The 18,829-nt window shown below is 54.7% G+C and overlaps 4 protein-coding genes across 4 annotated transcripts; 3 read left to right on the top strand and 1 right to left on the bottom strand.

Annotated features, from left to right (window-relative positions):
• Positions 1–183: 183 nt before the first annotated feature.
• Positions 184–3,020, top strand: EI97DRAFT_372767 (uncharacterized protein; the record flags this gene model as incomplete). Its single annotated transcript, XM_033795369.1, has 2 exons — positions 184–2,358; positions 2,409–3,020. The coding sequence occupies 2 exons, from the start codon at positions 184–186 to the stop codon at positions 3,018–3,020; spliced, it is 2,787 nt and encodes a 928-aa protein (XP_033656321.1).
• Positions 3,021–3,258: 238 nt separating this feature from the next.
• On the bottom strand, positions 3,259–4,545 carry EI97DRAFT_431030 (replication factor A protein 3). Its single transcript, XM_033797837.1, has 3 exons — positions 4,263–4,545; positions 4,009–4,111; positions 3,259–3,710 (listed from the first exon to the last, which is right to left on the bottom strand). The coding sequence occupies exons 1-3, from the start codon at positions 4,410–4,412 to the stop codon at positions 3,640–3,642; spliced, it is 324 nt and encodes a 107-aa protein (XP_033656322.1). The 5' UTR covers positions 4,413–4,545; the 3' UTR covers positions 3,259–3,639.
• Positions 4,546–10,935: 6,390 nt separating this feature from the next.
• Positions 10,936–13,391, top strand: EI97DRAFT_218989 (uncharacterized protein). The gene is made up of 5 exons (XM_033793852.1): positions 10,936–11,348; positions 11,418–12,396; positions 12,446–12,772; positions 12,823–12,931; positions 12,980–13,391. Exons 1-5 carry the CDS (start codon positions 11,317–11,319, stop codon positions 13,069–13,071), a joined length of 1,539 nt encoding a protein of 512 aa, XP_033656323.1. The 5' UTR covers positions 10,936–11,316; the 3' UTR covers positions 13,072–13,391.
• Positions 13,392–15,489: 2,098 nt separating this feature from the next.
• On the top strand, positions 15,490–18,627 carry EI97DRAFT_431035 (glutamate-cysteine ligase). The gene is made up of 7 exons (XM_033797838.1): positions 15,490–15,985; positions 16,036–16,108; positions 16,183–16,248; positions 16,304–16,452; positions 16,499–16,627; positions 16,685–17,267; positions 17,318–18,627. The coding sequence occupies exons 1-7, from the start codon at positions 15,975–15,977 to the stop codon at positions 18,284–18,286; spliced, it is 1,980 nt and encodes a 659-aa protein (XP_033656324.1). The 5' UTR covers positions 15,490–15,974; the 3' UTR covers positions 18,287–18,627.
• The last annotated feature ends 202 nt before the right edge of the window (positions 18,628–18,829 follow it).

Consider the following 18,829-nt stretch of genomic DNA (forward strand, 5'->3'; position numbering starts at 1 on the left):
GGCCGGCTCCCTAGCGAGCGCGTGTACAGGGCATACTTCAGACGTCATGGATGGCTGGTTCGCTCCACCTTTCAGCGGTGTTAAGGTAAACACTCCGCACACAATAACCTGCCGGGCTCCCACTCACATTTCCGCGTTCAGAGACCATTCGCTTTGCTCAGCAGCCTTTCCTCACATGTAGGCATGGGCCCACGGAAACGGTCGAAGCCAAATCCCAAGGCTCCAGCCGATATCACCGACCCCCGCCCTCCGAACGATCCAGATGTCAGTAATGAAGCTACACCAGAGCTAACACCAAAAGGAAGCGAGTTACTACAGGATACATCGTCGAACAAATCCCTTGTCGAAAAGCCCTCAACCTCCGAGTCGGCTGGACGCACCCCGAGCAAGAACGAGAGTCGGAAATGGCTGGGCGGGGGTGGCAGCTGGCGGTCGAAGGCCCCGCCCATAGTAGGGAGCTCCAAAGAAAGTATTGGCATTGGAGTTGCGGGAGGAGTGCCTTCACAGCTCCCGGATGAACATGCAAAGAAATCGCAGCCGCAATCACCCGCCAAGTTTCTATCGAAACGGAAGTCGAGCAAGGGCGACGCGATTCCCGCTTCCATGACCCTAATGAACATATCCTCCGACGGCACCATAGACCAGGGAGAAGCGGTTGAGCCAAATTCGCCAACAGGGCCCACTGAACCACCTCCACCAGTCGTTGATGAACCGCCCTTGCCGCCAGATCCTCCAAAGCAACCAAAAGCAGAGCCGACAGGCACGTTCGGCTGGCGAGGCTGGTGGTCCAGACCCGATGGGTACTCAGATCCAACGAAGAAACAAGGTACAGAGGAAGCGCAGAAAACACCATTACCAGTACCTACCCCTTCAGAGGTCGATGATAGCGGAAAGGAGCTGAGAGATAGCGCGGCCATGGCCCAAGCGAAGGATCCGGACACTGAAATGAAAGAGGCGTCTGCCATAACTTCAGCTGAAACAGAGAACAGCCCTATGAAAGATGCGCCTGCGGTCGCTCCTCCGGACGCACCGAAGCCGGCGCCAAGTTCATCCTGGTTCTGGCTATGGAGTACAACCCAGAATGCTCAGGCGCGCCCGAAACCGGCCGTTGACGACAACCAAGAGCCAGCCGAGACGAATACCACTCCCACTGCCTTAACGGAGTCTGAAGGAGCGACGCAGGCAGAGTCAGTTGCACATGCCCCAGCTCCTGTCGAAGACAATATGCCCACGCCGCAGCAAGCCCCAAAGCCGTCCGGATGGGCATTCTGGTTCAGCTCAAAGCCGAAGACTGACGGTGCCCCTTCGGGCGGGTCGTCAAGTAAACAAGTCGGCGAAGTAGCGGTCTTCAACACACCATCTCAATCGCGTCCTGAAGCTGCGCAATTCAACGAAGAACAACAACCGCAGGAAGAGCCTCCAATAGAGCCTTCGAAACCAGCGAGCGGGACTTCACTGGCTAAGCGCTCTATCAGGTCACTCCGTGGCCGCCCTAAGGCAAAGGAAACCTCTAAAGATGCCCAAGTAGAACCCGCACCCTCTGGCAAGACCACCACTCCCGGGAAGCCATCACCGGCACAGCATTTAGCACAGGCTGAGACTGCCCAACCATCTCCTCCGCCAGCCAAGGACGCGAAGAAGGACAAACAGGCCCCTCCCAACCTACTTCTACCAGAGTTCAAGAATACATACCACTTGGTCCAGAAACCAACGTATTGGCAGCAAATACGGAAGTACTTCCTCGGGGACGAACCGCCTATGCCACATCTTCACATCAACCCCTCTCCTCCGAAGATAAGGAAGGCCGTTGCAATTGGTGTACATGGTTTCTTTCCAGCGCCCATTGTCCAGCGTGTGCTCGGCCAGCCGACGGGCACATCTATACGCTTTGCAACTGCCGCACGGCAAGCGATTGAAGACTGGACTCAGGCGCAGGGCTACTCCGCGGAAATTGAACAGATTGCCCTAGAAGGAGAAGGCTTCGTTTCTGAGCGTGTCAATACGTTATGGAAGCTTCTACTGAATTGGGTCGAGCACATCAGAGCCGCAGACTTCATCATGGTCGCGTGCCACTCGCAGGGAGTACCTGTGGCCATCATGCTCGTCGCTAAGTTGATTCAATTCGGTTGCGTGAATGCGGCAAGGATAGGGGTCTGTGCCATGGCAGGTGTAAATCTAGGGCCGTTCATCGAGTACAAGACCAAGTACTTTGGTCCTACCGCTGCGGAGCTATTCGAATTTTCCAACCCCAAGAGCTTGGTGAGTCAAATGTACCTCGCAGCTCTTGATGAGGTGCTACGCCACGGAGTCCGAATCCTTTACGTCGGCAGCATAGACGACCAGCTCGTCTCCTTAGAGGTAAACATTCCGTCACCTCCAACCACCAATGTCAAACTAATACCCCGCAGTCCTCCACCTTCTCTACCATCTCCCACCCCTACATCTACCGCGCCGTCTTCGTCGACGGCCGCATCCACGCCCCCGACTTCCTCACCCATCTCGTCGGCTTCGCCCTCAAGCTCCGCAACCTCGGCCTACCAGACCACGGCCTCATCCGCGAACTCTCTCCCGCTCTCGCAGGCTCGCTGTACGGCGGCGAAGGCCACTCCCGCCTCTACGACGAGCAGCGCGTCTACCAGCTCGCCGTGCAGCACGCACTCGAGACGACCAATCTGCCGATCCATTCGACGCATCACCAGCAGCAGCAGGGTCGGCGACCGTCGACCTCGGCGTCGATAGCGACCTTCAAGGGCATCCATATCCCCGTCCCCGGCGCGAAGCCCGACGCCAAGGATCCGTATGCTCTGCGTGTGAAGGACTACGATGCCGTGGGGTCGGGGAACCAGAATCCGTTTTTCCTGCCCTGGGCGATGAGGGGTTTGCTGGAGGAGGAGTTTGTGAAGAAGGAGCTGGGGGAGGAGGTGGAGGAGTTGCTGGGGTTGTTTGAGGATTGGAGGCCGCAGGGGAAGCAGTTGAAGGATGTCAAGTTTAGGCTTGAGGCGGTCAAGAGTAGGCTCTAGGTAGGGGACGGTAGAAGGGAAGGGGGAAGGGAGGCTGGGAGTTGGGTCGGGCTAGGGAGAGTGTGATGTCGTAGCGCGCATTTCGCCGGTTGGCGGCGTGCGGATAATGCGGATGCTAACCTGGGCTGCGGGTTACTGAGCGTGTGATATCCCAATGATCGGAAGGGGCCTGGCTGGCTGGCTTCGGCGTTTCACGGAGATGCATAAGAGGAAGAAGGGACGGAAACACGAAATCTTTCTGGCGCATTCCTTATGATACCTTTGCTGATAACATGATTTTTCTTCCTTTCTATCTGGTGGAGACTCGTATTTCGGGACTGGAATATAATTAGAGCCATCGATTCAAACTCTCTTGCCTGCCCTTCTTTCAGTGCGAAGGTAATCATCTAGATCCCTCCTCAGTCGGACTCCCGGCACCATGGATTGCGTGCTGCTGTGTAGAAACAGCGGACTGCATTACATACATAGATTGCTGTCGACAGTCGTCACGGCAAGTACTCGTTCGAGCGCGTCGTTCACCGTATGCATGAATGCCTCTCTCGGCTCAAGCTCCGTACTTTTCCCACCCCATGGACATTGCTTCGTCGTCAAACAGCTTTGTCGGCTTAGATGAGGCCCTCTAGGGGTCGTCGTAGAAGATCTCCTTGTACCGGTGCGTGGCGTCGACTACGGCGTTGGCGGCGTCGAAATCTGCGGCGATTTTGTTAGAGTAGCAAATAGATGGCGGGCGCAGAAGAAGCAGAAAGACGGTGGGAGTGGGGAGATATCGTGTAAAATGCGGAAGCGGGGGATTTGGAAAAACGTAGATTGACAGAAAAGGGGGGAGGACGAAAGGTAGTAAACATGGGAGTAACGGAGGCGGAAAAGCGGGACAGGATGAGAACGGATGGATCGAAAAGCTGAGTCCGAGGTATCTCACAAGAAGGAAATCGTTGAACCCAGAAGATACGGGATAGTAGATACGAGAGAAAAGAGGGGCATAACATACCGATGTTTGTCCCAAAATCCGTCGCAGCTTGCACCTTGACGCTCAACTTGGCGTCCACCTTGCCGATGATTTCTACGGCGTGGTTGAGAGCGAGATGGCAGTCCTGGATATGGATTTCTCTATTAGCGATGCATACATGGCAGCGACGACCTTTTCGTCGTTCCCGTCTTGCATGTCCACACAGCCTTACTCCACCTCCCGCCCGTCCGTTAACTTGAAAGGAAACGAAAAGAAAGAAAAGAAAAGAAACACACCCGATTCAATACCAACTCTACATTCCCACCGGCATCAATCTGCGCTGTCTCGCCCCGCAGCGCCGTCACTTTGCCCAGCATGCGGACGGTGCGGTACTGGAACTGCTGCAGGTGGGGGGCTAGGATGCGCGGGGTTTGCGGGGCGTCCATTTCGGAGATATTTGCTGAGTGTGGTCTGAATAGGAGAGGATGAAGGAATTGTAGGATTATCAACGGGGAGAGATGGGAGTGAAGGTGAAGATCAAGAGGAATGTCAGTTGATGGGCTGAGGTGAAGTGAGGTGAGTGGGATGCTCCAGTTTTGTTGCCGCGGCGCGTCGCGTGTGGACTTGCATTAGCGCGGAACGGGTGCACGTGATTCCTCTTTACCACTGTTTATTTATTCTATTTATTCTTCCTCGATTTAAACTAGCTTCTACTGTGAGAGCTAATGCAAAATGCTCATGGATGATTAGAGACGTTTGGCACCACGCCTAAGGAAGTACCTTTATCAACCATAAATCCCTTATGCACGGAGACACTCATTTCCTAAATCGTCCTATTCGGTCGCAAGATCGTCTCCGTCCTCCTGCAGACGCAATAACGATGGTACCTGCTGGGCATGCGGTTCGCTCCGATCTTGGTCGGTTTTGTAAAATATGGCCCCTATCCGTATGAGACTTCTGGTCCAGCAACTGCTATATCAACCACAACACCAGACCAACCCATGACCCCATCATCCACCAAACTTCCCCCATCCCTTCGCATACCTCGCAATGAGATATATCCCTTTGCTCCCAAAAGTGAAGAAAAAGAAGGGGAAAGAAAAGAAAACACCATCCCTGCACCCCTCCAGTTCCCAAAGCCCAAGCTCCAAGTCCAGAAACACCGATCGGCGACCTCTACAGTATAGTGTTACTCTGTAGACACGGCACTCGATGCACCAACGTTGAAACGGCGACCATCATAACGGCGATTAATGTACCCCTTACTCCGTACTACGGAGGATATAATGACATAGTATACAAGAAATTTCCCCTAGCGCCGCCCATATCGCCGCTTCCCCCGCTTAACCACCAACCCTGCGAATCAGGGACAACAGCCCCTTTAAAAGCACTGATATGCCAGATACCAGAGTCTGCAGAAGACGCTCCGAAACCCGCGCTGCTGATCGCTATCAGGAACGGCTCGATGTGATATGCACGCTTCGGACCGAGTGAAGATCTACACAGTATTTATCAAAGGGCACTGATTAAAGGGCATACGAGTAAATAATAGCGAGCATACCAGTAAGACGTCCGCGCCGCCTCTGAATGGCTGCCGCCCCTGCCTCGTCTAACTTCTCGGCGTCCTTGGCGAGGAACATGAACATTCACCCTCTTTTTCCTATGTTCTTACCCTTCTAGCTATAGATCTTAGGAGGCAACCCCTTAAAATTTTAACTGCATTAGAAAGAGCAGCTTCGAAATCCTAAGTCTGCCTCTTAAGACCTTAAATCTAGGTTGCCGAACGTACGTGGCGGCGGCGCGAAAGTAGTGAGTTACTGGTATGCTCGCTATTATTTACTGGTTGCCCTTTAACGAGTGCCTTATCAAAGTGCAAAATGCCGTTGGTCGGGCGAAGACCCGTAAGCATTGTGTTATCGAGGAAATGGCAGTAAACATGGCTTGCCGTCAGCGTCACCGCATACTTAGGCAGGCGTACGGAGTAGATCCCATGGGGCATACAAATGAGTACCGTGGTGCATATCGTACGATATCCGTAGGCCTGGAGGTGTGTGAGACAGGGCTGACGGTTGGACGTCTACCTCGCTCTGCTTAGCGAGGAGGAAAATCCATTTGCTTTTTTCTTTCCCTTTTTTGTGCAAACGAGAGTTGGTTCCAAGAAATGTTCGGGGATTGGACAAAGAACCAGATTTTGTGCTCGAGTTTGCGGTCAATAATGTCACTCACCACGACGTTGGACAGTTCCCCGCATGAATGCCAACGCTCACCTTCACTTCTCTCCCGATACGCAAGCAAATGCAGAAAGGCACAGCCCGCTCGATCGATCTCGTTACACCCGGCTCCCACTATCCAATCAAGGCAGGTTCCTTTCATCCTGTGCAAAGGAGGGGTGCATATGCGGAGCGAGAAAAAGAAAATGCCGTCCGGCCCAACCAGCGATGTTCCCAGGTCCCCGTTACAGCGACACGCATCTGCGGTGCAAATGCCATTTCAGGCCTGTGCTCGGTGTCGCCGAACGAGGATTGGGGGCTCTTCCGCGTGCCGTGGAAAAGGCGCAGAAACAGCGTGACGAATGTTTGACGTCTGGAAGACGTGTCGAGTATCGGTGGTACCTTCCTTTCTGTGACGGTAGGGCTTCGTAGACGCTGGGTGGTTGGCAGATGGCTGGATATCTGGGAGACGATGATGAAGTCGAGGGCTCGAGTACTGGTGATTACCCAGAACAACCCTGACAACCGTTGACCCTAACGTTTTGCATCGAGTCGTGTGGGGCAGCTAGCAGTCCGCTGGTATTTTGTGGGGCGGGCAGTGCCACTTCCCAGAATCGTGGGCTGTTGATTATAAATAACGAGGGCCTGTACCTACCAACAAATACGTATGATATATGCAGGGTGCGTTGCTTATAGCCCCGATACTGTGCGTTGGCTGTTTTGTTTCAGTCGATGATGGATCTGCAGAAGGTCAATTCCTTCACATGTCGAGCGGCCTTTTTATCATTCGAGGGACGTGGCCCAACTGGCAAGCACCAAGTTGTGTGGTTTGGGTCACAGACGACCATCCCAGGATCCAAGGCCAGCGGTTGCAATATATACTTGCAACGGGTTTGTGAAATGATGATTGAGGTTGTCATGGTCTCTTAGATCGGCGCAGCTACCATTACTGGATAGATTGGAGGTAGGTCAGCTTGCTCCTTTCTGTGCAACACACCTGGAGGAGCTCTGCGGCTTGTTCGCTACAGTCAGTAACGATGCACCAGTTGCTTTTGGGGAAGGGAAGAAAGTACCCAGAGATCTTATCTGAGTGAGGAATGGCTGTCAAAAGGTAGGGTCGGTTCCCGGTTTTGCCTCCTCCTGTTTCCTGCACGCGCATGCCTGGACTCTGGAGGAACTTTTGACGCAAGCTTCAGCATCGAGGGTGTGACCCTTGAATCCTGGCTGCCCAGGTAGGTATGCACGAAACGGCACTTGGAATTCGTGCGTGGCATCCTTGTCGTGCTACTGAGCAGACTTATGTAGCAGATGCACACAACGCCTTGCCGGACCTTCGTACGCATACAGACTGTGAGTTGTACCGGTATGTAATAATCTTTCGCAGGTCCCACCCATGCTCCAACAAAAAGACTTTCAACAATCAACAAACTTCAGCGACATGTGCAGCCTGCAGATTGGCTTCCTTGCGGCCCGACAAGAGTATCGTGGGAAACCGAGGCGACGGGAAGAAGCTCAGCCATGGCGCATCCTGTCCCTGGGTATCTGAATCCTTCCTCGATACTGACGGATCCTCTCCGGTAACGGTGCCTGCTTCAGGCCGGCCTGAGGCCCTGGGAATGGTGTTGCGTCGCATCGCTTACTGCTTACGGTGAGTGGCAGTGTTGTACTCGGTGCTCGGGCAGTGGTTCGTAACGGGAGAAGCGATTGAAGATCTCACGTGCTTTTTTCGGTGGTGATACGGATCTGACTCGATCTTCCACGGATCGCTACCGCAAATCTACCCGTAACCCGCTTCGCAATCTGCCAAGGCAGTGGGGCGATGCAACCTGCTGAACCTGCTAAACTGGCTCCCAAGGTTAACAGCTGCAACCGCAGCCGAGGTCTAGGCTGCATGCAGACTGGGTGCAATTTTTTCTGGCAGTGCGGGCATGGTGCACATCAGTCATCACCATCTCGGCGGAACATGGCCGAAAGGGCAATCTGTTGCCGTCACCAGAATTCTCCGTCCTGCGTCACAGTACGGAGTACCACAGTGGGTATTCCCTATCCCGTATGTCGCGTATGCACCGTCCGATCGCTCGAGTAGTGAAGCCTGTGAGGACAACATAGCATCCACCAGAGAACGGAGTCCTGCCCTCTTCGTTTCTGGCCACTGCTGCATTTCAGCCTCGCTTGAGCGAAGCGGGTTGGTAGACAAAAATAGAGTCGGAATTATCGGTGGCATGCTGTGGCGTTTCTTGGGATTCCTTCACCGCGGTCGGGAGCCCGGTCGGTTAGGCATTCCAGGCTTGTTCGTCGGTTCGACGTTGCAAGCCACAAACTGACGTGTGGCTTGCCAGAAGACGAGCGCAAGCAAGCGCCTCATCATGCTCTGTGAGGAAAGCGGACATGGTAAGTGACGGCCGCGTACGAGGTACCGGCCTCTTCTCCCTGCCCTGCGCACCACATCAGGGAACCAACGGTCGAAAGTCCCTGTCTATAGGTCTTGGAAAAGGAGAGAGATGGCCCGAACACGGACTATAGCAACGTTCGCATGGTCAGAAACGGATGCTTCGCTGGCTAGTCGTTGATTGGAGGAAACATGTATGTAACCGCTTTCATTGGGAGCTATCGGGATGGCGTCAACCGGAGATGCGAGAGATGCGAAGGCGGCACGACCGTGGTTGATACTTGTAATACCCAGAGGGCGCACTTGTTTGATGCCGGCGGCCCTCAAGGGCCAGCCAATGCCACAAGGAGCTTCAACAGCACAGGATTGTCGCACCAAACACGTGCCCGCTGACATCGGCCCTATCACGTCGCCAGAAATAACATGGAGATGCGTATGCAGCTCCTCCCCGAATCGATGTAACCGAGCTCGCTCCCGTCAGTGCCAGTGCCCACCAGCCACGTCGGACCAATATCCATGTGCGCCACAAAGCTGGGACAGCGCGTGTGCGGTGCTTAGAGAAACATGTGGCGGGGAAAGTGGCCTGATTTCTGGCTGCACGCGTTACACCAAGGCGTTGTGGAGGCATCTCGCGGAACCATGGCCGCGATCTGGTTAAAGGGTTGGGCGCGAGGGGCGGCAGCATCTGGAGATTGACTTCGGGACTCTGCTGCATCGTGTGGGTTCCTGGCAGCGTCACGAGAAGAAGCACCATCAACCTTTGAGACCTGGTTGACTCTGTCGCTTTGGGGGATGTTGGCAGATGTAGTGCAGAGGTGGGGGTTCGGGTCAACGCCGTCCGCCGGCTGTATCGCTTTGCCTTGCTTTGCTTTGGCTCAAGTCTGCCGATTCAGAAACCCTGCCGGAGGGCATCCGGAATGGATCAGGTGCGGTGGTGGACATTGGCAGGCGGCTGCATGAACGACAACCGGCGGCAGGCGATGATATGATGGGCGCAAGAGCACAACTCTGTGTGGTTGAGAGTGGTGGGAGAGGCGGTGGGAGGCTTGTCACTTGTGGAAAGCGACACAGGCTGGGGACGGCAGGCGGCTGCACGAGGGGTGGTTGGTCCTGAGCTTGATCTTTGAACCTTTCATGCCGTGACCCATCATCTCACATCGATCATCGAATCGCAGGCCGATGCCGTGGTGCGCTTGTTCGTCCCGAACCCTCGGGAGCCAGGCGGAGCCGCCCAGCCTGAGTTCGCAGTGCGCCCATGATTCGCTGGGCCGTGTTTGCGAGCCCTCGCGGGGGTCGGTCGTCTTTCGTGCTTGATGCGTGTTGCTCGTTGGCGATGCGCCGATGCCGCCATATCAAATCGTGAAGAGGGTGAAGGCCGCCCTTCGTCGAGAGCAGAGAGTGGGCTTGTCTAGGGAGCTCGTGCAGCGGCCGATCGGTCGGCCGGGTCGCAGCAACGGCAGCGGGCCCTGCTGTTCGAGGTGGGTGGATGGCGGTGGGACTGCTGATCTCTCATCTCTTTTTACTCCGGCAGCGCGTGAAAAGGGCTGCAGGCGACACCCGGAGTGGAGCGGCGGAGCAAAAGACGAAACGGCGCCAGGATCCCAAAACCCAGCATTCCCACACGGGTTGGCCACTTGCCTGTGCGCCGTCCCATGTTGGATTCCTTGCCCATCGTACTCCCAAAGGAGAGCAAGCTGTTGGGGGTCCCCGGCTCTGCCTCTCCCAGACCTGTCCCTTCCCCGGTCGCGCAACTGCGGCGTGCGCACAGTCGTCCGGTCGTGCTCATCGTCAACTCTCCTGCCGTCCCACAAACCCCCCAAGAGCGACGGCTCGCTGTGTACCCAGTGTCGGCTGTGGTCCCATCTCCGATCCCCCAGCTTGCTTCCTGCTTGTCATTGCTGCTCTCCCTGCGAGCCTCCTCTCTTGCATCCCCGGGTCAAGACGCAACCATGTGCTGAGCACCTTCCAAAGCTCTTGCACGTCCGTTGACGTAAGACTTGAAAGCACAGCAACACAGGTCCGCTGCGACGCCGCTCACGACAAGCCTTGCATCGCGGCGAATCACAGAGTGCAACAGCGTGTTTGGATTCATCACAACACCCCATTCCTGCGAAGCGGGGGTTAGCCATATCCGACGACACCAGGACGTAAACGCCGCTGCACCGAGCCAGGCACTTACAGAACAAATACCGAGTTGCCAGAAGAGGGGCGTGTGCTGGTTGCAGGTTGCAGGTTGCAGAGAGCTGGTTGCTGGTAGCGAGTAGCTGGTTGCCGGTAGGAGTTGGGTGGAGTGGAGTTGGACGGAGGGCAGAGAGGAGACGAGAAAGACGAAGAAGAAGACAGGAAGAAGAAGAGGCCGGCGGGCGTGACATCACAGCAACTGGACTGCGGGCAGGGTCGCGACTTCCCTTCAACGCACCTTCCCTCGAGCTCTATTACATAAGGCAGGAGGGAGACAGAGCAAGTAAACAACTTGTTCGACCTTCGGATTCTTTTCAATCTCGATTTCCATCAACATCGGCTCCCACCTGGGCAGACGTCGCCAGATCTCCCCGAATCTGCTCCGCTCCCCCACGGACCCTTCGCTCGCGGATCGTGGCGGCGCATCTCGGCGGATCTCATCGATCATTATTTAGATCGAAACGGCGCGCGGGCAAACTGCGGGCGGGCGCCTTCCATCTATTCATCGAAGGAAGCACGGCAACCCCGTGATCGTCGTTACAATCAATCACAACCGCCATTTCCTGCGCAATGGCAACGCTGAGCGGTACCAGCAGGCCAAGGTCCGTTTGTTTGCTCCCTCCACCTTTCACCTGCTTTCCCGGCTGCCACTCTGCTAACCCTTACTGTAGCATTGGCTTGCCACCCATTCACCCCCTGGACCAAGACAAAGTCCATGTGAAGCGAGAAGAGGCCGAGTACGCGAGGAGGAAGTCGACCCTCTCCATGGCCAGCCCGTCACACCCATTCCCGGGCCCGTTGCATTCGTATAGCAATCACCAATCGTCAGGCGCCAGCTCACTCCCGGGCCCGTCCGGAGGCTTGCTTTCTCCTCCAGGATCGCGGCGTACCTCCAAGGAAGACAACAAAGACCAGAGGCCACCTGCGCGACAGTCGCTGCCATCGATACATGAAGCCCTTGGTGCAGAGCCGCCGTCTACATTATCATCATTAGCATTCCCACCACCTCCTCCGTCCGCTCCTGTGTCCGCACCGCAGTCGCTTTTCCCCCCACCTTCGACTGCGTCTGCCGCGGACCAGCGGGCAAGGACTTTCTCCGTGGACCATATCAAAAATCAAGCCGCCCAACAACCCTCCGCAGCGTCTCGAACTCCGTTCCTCAAGCAACGCAATTCATCCGAGCATCCTCCGCTACCACCGCAGGCGCGTCAGACGGACTCCCCGCGCTCGACCCTGTCATCAGTCCATACGCATAAGATTCCGGCATTACACCCTCTGAATACCGGTCGTTCGGATTCCATTTCCACGACACAGCCCAATCAGCCACATTCATCCTTTCCTCTCCAATCTTCCACCCCTTACCAGACGTCCGCACCTCCATCGGCTGGATCCATGAATACACAATATGGATACCACCAATACGCCCCTGGCTACCCCTTGTCCGCGCCCGCTCAAACTGTGCCCAATTCCGCCTACCCGCCCTCTGCATCCACATATTCAGCTCCTCCGCGGTATCCCCCACCACCTTGGCATAATGGCGCTACCCAACACACCCCTCTTGACGAGAAGGAGAGTTCCAGCCACTTACCTTATGGTGAAAGCGTCAAAAGACACCTTGAGACTTTCGATCTAGAAGCGTCTTTAAATCAGGTACGTCATGTACAACCATGTCTTTGTACGTGATTCTCAATGTTTCCAGATGGCAGAAGGCGCAGGCCGAATCGCAGACTTCTCAAAAGACTACCGTCAGAGAGCTCATTCAAATGTGCGGAGTGGGACATTATCTCAGATCGTACCTGGCCTGGAAGAGGTGGATGAGATGTTAAAACAAAGCGAAAAGATCCAAATGTCCTTGCAGAGAATGCGCGGGATCGTTCTGAGCCACCAGCAGGCTAGTCTTATGGAGCAACCGCATGAGTCACATTATACCCGGCCCGACGACTACACGCACAATGGTTATCCGCAGGATGCAAAGGCCAACGCTTCATTCACGGGTCTCGATCCCAACAAGCGAAGCCGAAAAGGGGTAATGTATCACCTGGTTTACAGTCACGGACTCAAGCTCACTGTTGTTAGCAGCGCGCTGCGGCACCTGGCAGATGCCATAGCTGCAACCGTGCCGAGACGCCGGAATGGCGACGAGGTCCCGACGGCGCCAGGACGCTCTGCAATGCATGCGGTCTTCGTAGGTGCCTCCACTGTAGAGTGCTTCTCTTCCGCTGACTAGATTTAGATTGGGCAAAGCTCAACCGTAAAATGCCAGAGCCCGTAGGGATAGACGAACTCCGCTATAAAATCGCAGGCCACAGTTCGCCGCCTGCGTAGAAGGCTGGTGAAATGCTGGATCCCAGCATATTGACGATGATGCGCATTCCAAACTTCGACCAGTAATGACCATATCGTCAAACAAGCGTCTCTTCCAGAAACGGGGCGTCGACAAGTCCACGTACTCGTGTCCTAGTATACATATGCTATGGATGCTTTGGAGGAGCTCTCCTTGAACGGCCGCCCACCCGCCTGATCGACCACCGCCGTTCATCTACCGGTCCTCGATCTCTCGACTACCGCGCAAGCCACGCCACACCATTTCTGTTTCCCTCGTGTTGTTATATCCGGGTTGGGTAGCATTCTGCAAAAACTGTGGGCGTTGGGGCATTTCCGCTCTGTTTTATCTCTTGTTGTACAGGTTGGAGGCGCAGTGCGACGTGCAGCGGATGCACAGCGTTCTCCTTTTTCTCTCTCTCTCTCTGATTGTACGACTGTCTGGCGTTTTTAGGGAAGATACCAAGGGGTGGGATGTACGAAGTTGGGTTGTTGGAAAAGGGCTTGGACATGGGGACAAGGGCCAAGAGGACCATCTGTAATGTATGCAGCCCGACCAAGAATGGAGATGGAATAGAGGCGAGATTTTGACGTCTTGCTATCTGACGGAATATGTGTTGAATGAGGCTTCACAGAGGCACGAATGTGTGGCACTGTGTACGTTGGTCTCACTAATATTCACAGCAAGACGCCAATCCAGCCCGACATCTTCTTAACTAGCCGGGGAGGGCCCCGAAGCCGCCTGTTGGTTGTTTGCGTGCCGGATGTAAGCTTATCTTGTAGGTACCATATTAGTCGCTCTGCAGGCTTCGAAATAGGAGAAGAAAGTCCTGATCGTATTATCAACTCAGCGGTCATTCTTCAACCTTCATTCTTCACTTTCCATTTTCCAGTCTTGCCAGCTCGTTCGCTCAACCCTTCGCCCCTTGTCGCTTAGTCATCACCGCACCTCTCGCGATAACACTGCGGGAGCGAGTGCTAGGGTTTGCTCTAGCTCTACACGCTGCGTAGTTTGGGTTGTCCGTAGGTCCGAGTCTCTACATAGTTGGCACGGTATTCTGTACGTCGTTTGGCAGCACGACTGCTGCGGTGCTACATTTGATTGGCAGGGGGGATTTTAGTGGGACCGAAGGTCAGGCGAGGAGGGGGGAAACTGATGGGCAAAGGATTGATTGTGTAGTTCCTCTTTCTCTTGAAAGGGGATTGCTGTCCATAGTATGGAGGGCATTTGCATATAGCTTTTGCAAAAATGTAGATGGAGCTGGTTGAGGATTGAAGGACTTGCTCTACGCGTATGCATCACAGTGTCCAACTAGCTAGACTAGCATCGACGATGCATGGATCGGACGCGTATCAGCACCAGCGGCGGAGGCAGATCGCGCCGTGTACGGTGTGCTGCGTTTCGGATGCGGGTACGTGCATCCGCGGCTGCTGTGGAGGTGGAGTAGGGAGTAAGTGAGGGAAGTGAGGGATACGAGGCGTCAGGAGGTGTATAGAGTACAGAATATGTAGTGTTCAGATGCGTATCGGAGATCTTGGGTATCAATATGGGAAAGGGGGGTTTTGAATATGTGACGGGTACGAGGCGTCAGGAGGTGTACAGAGTCCAGATTATATGTAGTGTTCACATGCGTATCGGAGATTTTGGGTATCAAGCTTGCAAAACCGTGCGATTGCGCAGGACGGATGATGCATGCGTGGGTGTGGATTCTCGTCTGGTGACAGTATACGAGATTGTGGCGGTTGGTGTTATCGCGGGTGAGGTGGTACGGAGGGGTGGAGGGGTTTGATCGAGGTTGGAAGGGAGGCATGCGCTTCGGATGCGGTTGCAGCAGAGTCGGATATCCTCTTGTCACCCACCTCTATTCACTCCTCAGGCCTGCCCTCTTGAGCCCTCCTTTCCATCCGACCCCTCATCCGAATGGCTTCAAGTTGATATTCCTAAGGGTTCCTCTTCGCATCTACAGAACACGTGGGCGCGACACAGGTCGCACACATCTGCGTCCTGTGCAGGTTCCCCGAGATAGATATCCCGCTGTACCGTGTAATTCGCACAGCGGCGTGCGGAGACTCTCTCGCGCCCTCGACCCAACGTCGTGCTAGGAGGCGCGGTGAGCCACGGTGAGCCACGGTGACGCAAAAGAGGAGGCACGGCTGTGTGCAGTGCAGTGCAGTATTTGTAGTACAGATGGCTGCAAGGCAAAGTAGGCAAGGTAAAGCGAGATGGAGGACAACATGATGCACAGGACAGATGCGAAACTTTGGATTTCGCGATCGGAAAAGCCAAGAGTTTCCCAAAGCGGGAAGGCGACGCGGGGGAGATCTGGCCAGGGGCGGGAAGAAACGGGGATCTAGCAGAACAACTATTTTTGCAAGGTGGGGTGGAGTGGGGTTTTTGTTGGGCAACCCACGCGCAAGGGCGGAAAACCCCTCCAGTTCCTCGTCCATCGTATCCCTCCCATCGGCATCCACTCGGCGCGCCGTATGCGACAGATTTGTAAGCGAACAAGAGGGACGACACGCCCTTTCGAAAACCACTCCCTTTTTGCACAGGTTGACGGGCATTTCTTTTCTTTCGCTCTTCCTCAGCTCACCGATCATGCTCGCGGGATAAGGAACGGGATACGATCATTCGTGTGACGGCCTTGCATGAGATCTCGCAGGACTTTGCATCAAACATCCTCGAACCGTGTTCCTGCTGTGTACGCCTCTTTGATCATCTGGGTTCCTCCCGCAGCCGAAAGGCCTTGTATAGCCCTAGCTGCCAGGCACGAAAAGCGCCTCGCGTACCTGGCTGAAGACCGGACCGAGTGACGGTACGGAACGGGTACGGACACGGGCACGGGCACAGATCGGGCGTGCCAGTTTGTTTGAGTTTGTTTGCGGCACGGTAGAGGAGGGACAAGATGGGGCTGCTGTGAGAACACCACGAGGACTTTGTCGAGGCTGCATGCTAATCTGTCAAAGAGCCATTGGCACGCCGCTGGAGTGGCCCGAGGCGAAGAAAGTGGCCAGCCATGTGAGGGCTTGGGGGATTGAAGTAGGCCTCTCCAGGGGATGCTCGTGAATGGCGTAACGGATTCTTGGCTGGAATTGAGTTGACGAGACTTGCAGCAACTCCTTGCGATCTGGAACCATGCAAAGGGGAAAGAGAGGGATGCCATGCTGTGGGGTGATGAGGCAGGTACTCCGAATTCTCGTGTCATGGTTGGGAAACAAGACTAATTGACGATAGATAGAGTATCTCGTCGTAGCATACGATGAGGATGCTCACAAGGTGAGGCTATCGCTGAGACAGGCCGATATTCTCGCTGCACTGGCTTCGGATGAGAAACTCCTGAGCCAGGGCGGAGGCGTCCCTGATCTCGAGAGGGGGTCTGTTCCGTAAGGTGATGCACTCTTCGGTAAAGCCAATATGCTGACTCGGCAGGGAAAATGACATTACGGCTCCAGTGTTCCACCCCGAGTTCGGCAGATTCATGCTCGAAGCTACGCCCGGAAAGCCTTGGGGAATAGGCTTCAAGGACCTGCTAGACGTCGAGCGGAACATGAAGTGGCGGTACTGGATCCCCATCATTTGGGCACATTGACAAACCAGCTACTGACCGTGCTGCAGACGAAAGATAGCCAAGGAGCATATGGACAGCACCGAGTTTCCCATCACACTGACTACATTTCCCAGTCTCGGGCGAGAAGACTGCACCATCCCTTCGTATCCCGTTTCTGGCCCCAAACTACGGTCACAGTTCGTCCCGGACGAGATTGCAAATCCGCATATCAGGTTTCCCACGCTCGCTGCCAATATCCGCGCTCGAAGAGGACGAAAAGTGGAAATCAATGTGCCGATTTTCAAGGACGAGAAGACTCCGTGGCCGTTCAGGGATCCCACTGTCAACTATGATCTCCACAAGTGGCCTGAAGACGACGATGTTCGAAACGGAGCTGCTAAGGAAAACTACATTTACATGGACGCCATGGCGTTCGGCATGGGAAGTTGTTGCTTGCAAATCACCTTTCAAGCTAAGAACATTGAAGAAGGGAGGAAGATGTATGACCAGCTTAGTCCACTGGGTCCAATTCTGTTGGCACTAACGGCAGCGACTCCGATATACAAAGGATTCCTCGCTGATACTGATGTACGCTGGAATCAAATCAGTAAGGCCGTGGATGATCGGACGGCAGAAGAGTTGGGTGAGAAGGTGGGTTTGACACTAACATCACAAGGACAAACCGCGCTGATGCAGTTTAGCCCCTCAAGAACGACCGCTGGCGGGTGCCCAAGTCACGCTATGCTTCGAATTCAACATACATATCTGAAGATACCCGCTTACGGCCTGAATACCTAGATCCCAACCTCGTTATAGACACCGACCTCAAGAAAAGACTAGTTGAAGGAGGCATGGACGACTTACTGGCAACTCATTTCGCTCATCTCTTCATCCGCGACCCCATTGTCGTCTTCAGCGAAGATCTAAAGGAGCTCGATCTCACCAAGGCCGATCACTTTGAGAATCTGCAATCCACAAACTGGCAGCATATGCGGTTCAAGCCGCCCCCACCGGGCTCCGACATGGGCTGGCGCGTCGAGTTCCGCCCCATGGAGATCCAAATCACCGACTTTGAGAACGCCGCTTTTTCCATTTTCATTGTGCTCATCACGCGTGCCATTCTATCCTACGACCTCAACTTCTACATCCCAATCACCCGGGTGAGCGAGAATATGGAAACGGCGCATAAGCGCGACGCAGTGAATACGGAGAAATTCTACTTCCGAAAGGACCCGTTCCAGGTGCGGTCGGTGGAAGGTGGAGCGGTGAGTGGGAATAGCAGACCAGCGACTCCGCCCTTACTGCCCGTGGAAGAGGAATATACACTCATGACCATCAACGAAATCATCAACGGCCAGCCCGACAAGGACGGGAACGGTTTCCCTGGGCTGATTCCCCTGGTAGAGAATTACCTCGACAGCATGAACGTAGATGTCGAGACGCGCTGCGCGCTCGCACGGTACCTGGAGCTTATCAGGAGGAGGGCTGACGGCTCGTTGTGGACGGCGGCGAAGTGGATCCGGGAGTTTGTGAAGAGGCATCCCAAGTATGCACGGGATAGTCAGGTGGATGATGAGATTCAGTACGATTTGGTCAAGACGGTGGAGGGTATTACGAGAAGTGAGGGGAGGGATGGGGTTGGCGCGGAGATGCTGGGGAGGGGGAGGTAGGGTCGAGGAGGGAAGAGAGCGCAGTGGAAGCGGGGATAGAGCTGCGAAGGATGATGGGTGAATATTTGGGATATGAGATAAGCTAGGTGGTTATTCGGGCATTGCGTGCGTGACATTTCGATGGGTTTCTCGGCATAGCAACTGCATCTTTGATGAGCATTCGCATACATATTTACACGGTATAGACATCTATCTCTGCAAAAGTTTCAAGTTTCCTCATCAACCCGGACATTCGGAAAAGGATACAAGGCAGTCAGTCTAGTCGGTAGATTCCATCATAGTCGGACCATGGCCCCGCCTTTTGCCATCGATTTTTCTCCGGATGCAGCCGAGTTATAGGCGAACGGACATGTTTTCCGCTTCCACATGCCTTGCGAATAGGACAGTGGTACTTAGATATTCTGGGCACTTTCTGCTTTGCCTAGAGGCATTGGTCCGGGGGGCATTTGTGGGTGGAGCCATGTGACTTCCACTGTATCAATATCCCGATATTCTAGCAATGGGAATCTCTTGACCCCCTTGGCATTAGTACTAATGGGAAAC

Source organism: Westerdykella ornata, assembly GCF_010094085.1.
Source record: "Westerdykella ornata strain CBS 379.55 unplaced genomic scaffold EI97scaffold_4, whole genome shotgun sequence".
NCBI lineage: Eukaryota > Fungi > Ascomycota > Dothideomycetes > Pleosporales > Sporormiaceae > Westerdykella > Westerdykella ornata.

Coding starts and splice junctions, on each gene's coding strand:
- EI97DRAFT_431030 (XM_033797837.1), bottom strand. CDS start 4,412: ATGGACGCCCCGCAAACCCCGCGCATCCTAGCCCCCCACCTGCAGCAG. Junction 4,112..4,262: donor TAGAGTTGGTATTGAATCGG/GTGTGTTTCTTT, acceptor ATCCATATCCAG/GACTGCCATCTCGCTCTCAA. Junction 3,711..4,008: donor GGATTTTGGGACAAACATCG/GTATGTTATGCC, acceptor AAATCGCCGCAG/ATTTCGACGCCGCCAACGCC.
- EI97DRAFT_218989 (XM_033793852.1), top strand. CDS start 11,317: ATGGCAACGCTGAGCGGTACCAGCAGGCCAAG. Junction 11,349..11,417: donor AGCGGTACCAGCAGGCCAAG/GTCCGTTTGTTT, acceptor CCCTTACTGTAG/CATTGGCTTGCCACCCATTC. Junction 12,773..12,822: donor ACAAGCGAAGCCGAAAAGGG/GTAATGTATCAC, acceptor CACTGTTGTTAG/CAGCGCGCTGCGGCACCTGG.
- EI97DRAFT_431035 (XM_033797838.1), top strand. Junction 16,109..16,182: donor TGAGGGCTTGGGGGATTGAA/GTAGGCCTCTCC, acceptor CGAGACTTGCAG/CAACTCCTTGCGATCTGGAA. Junction 17,268..17,317: donor CAGAAGAGTTGGGTGAGAAG/GTGGGTTTGACA, acceptor GATGCAGTTTAG/CCCCTCAAGAACGACCGCTG.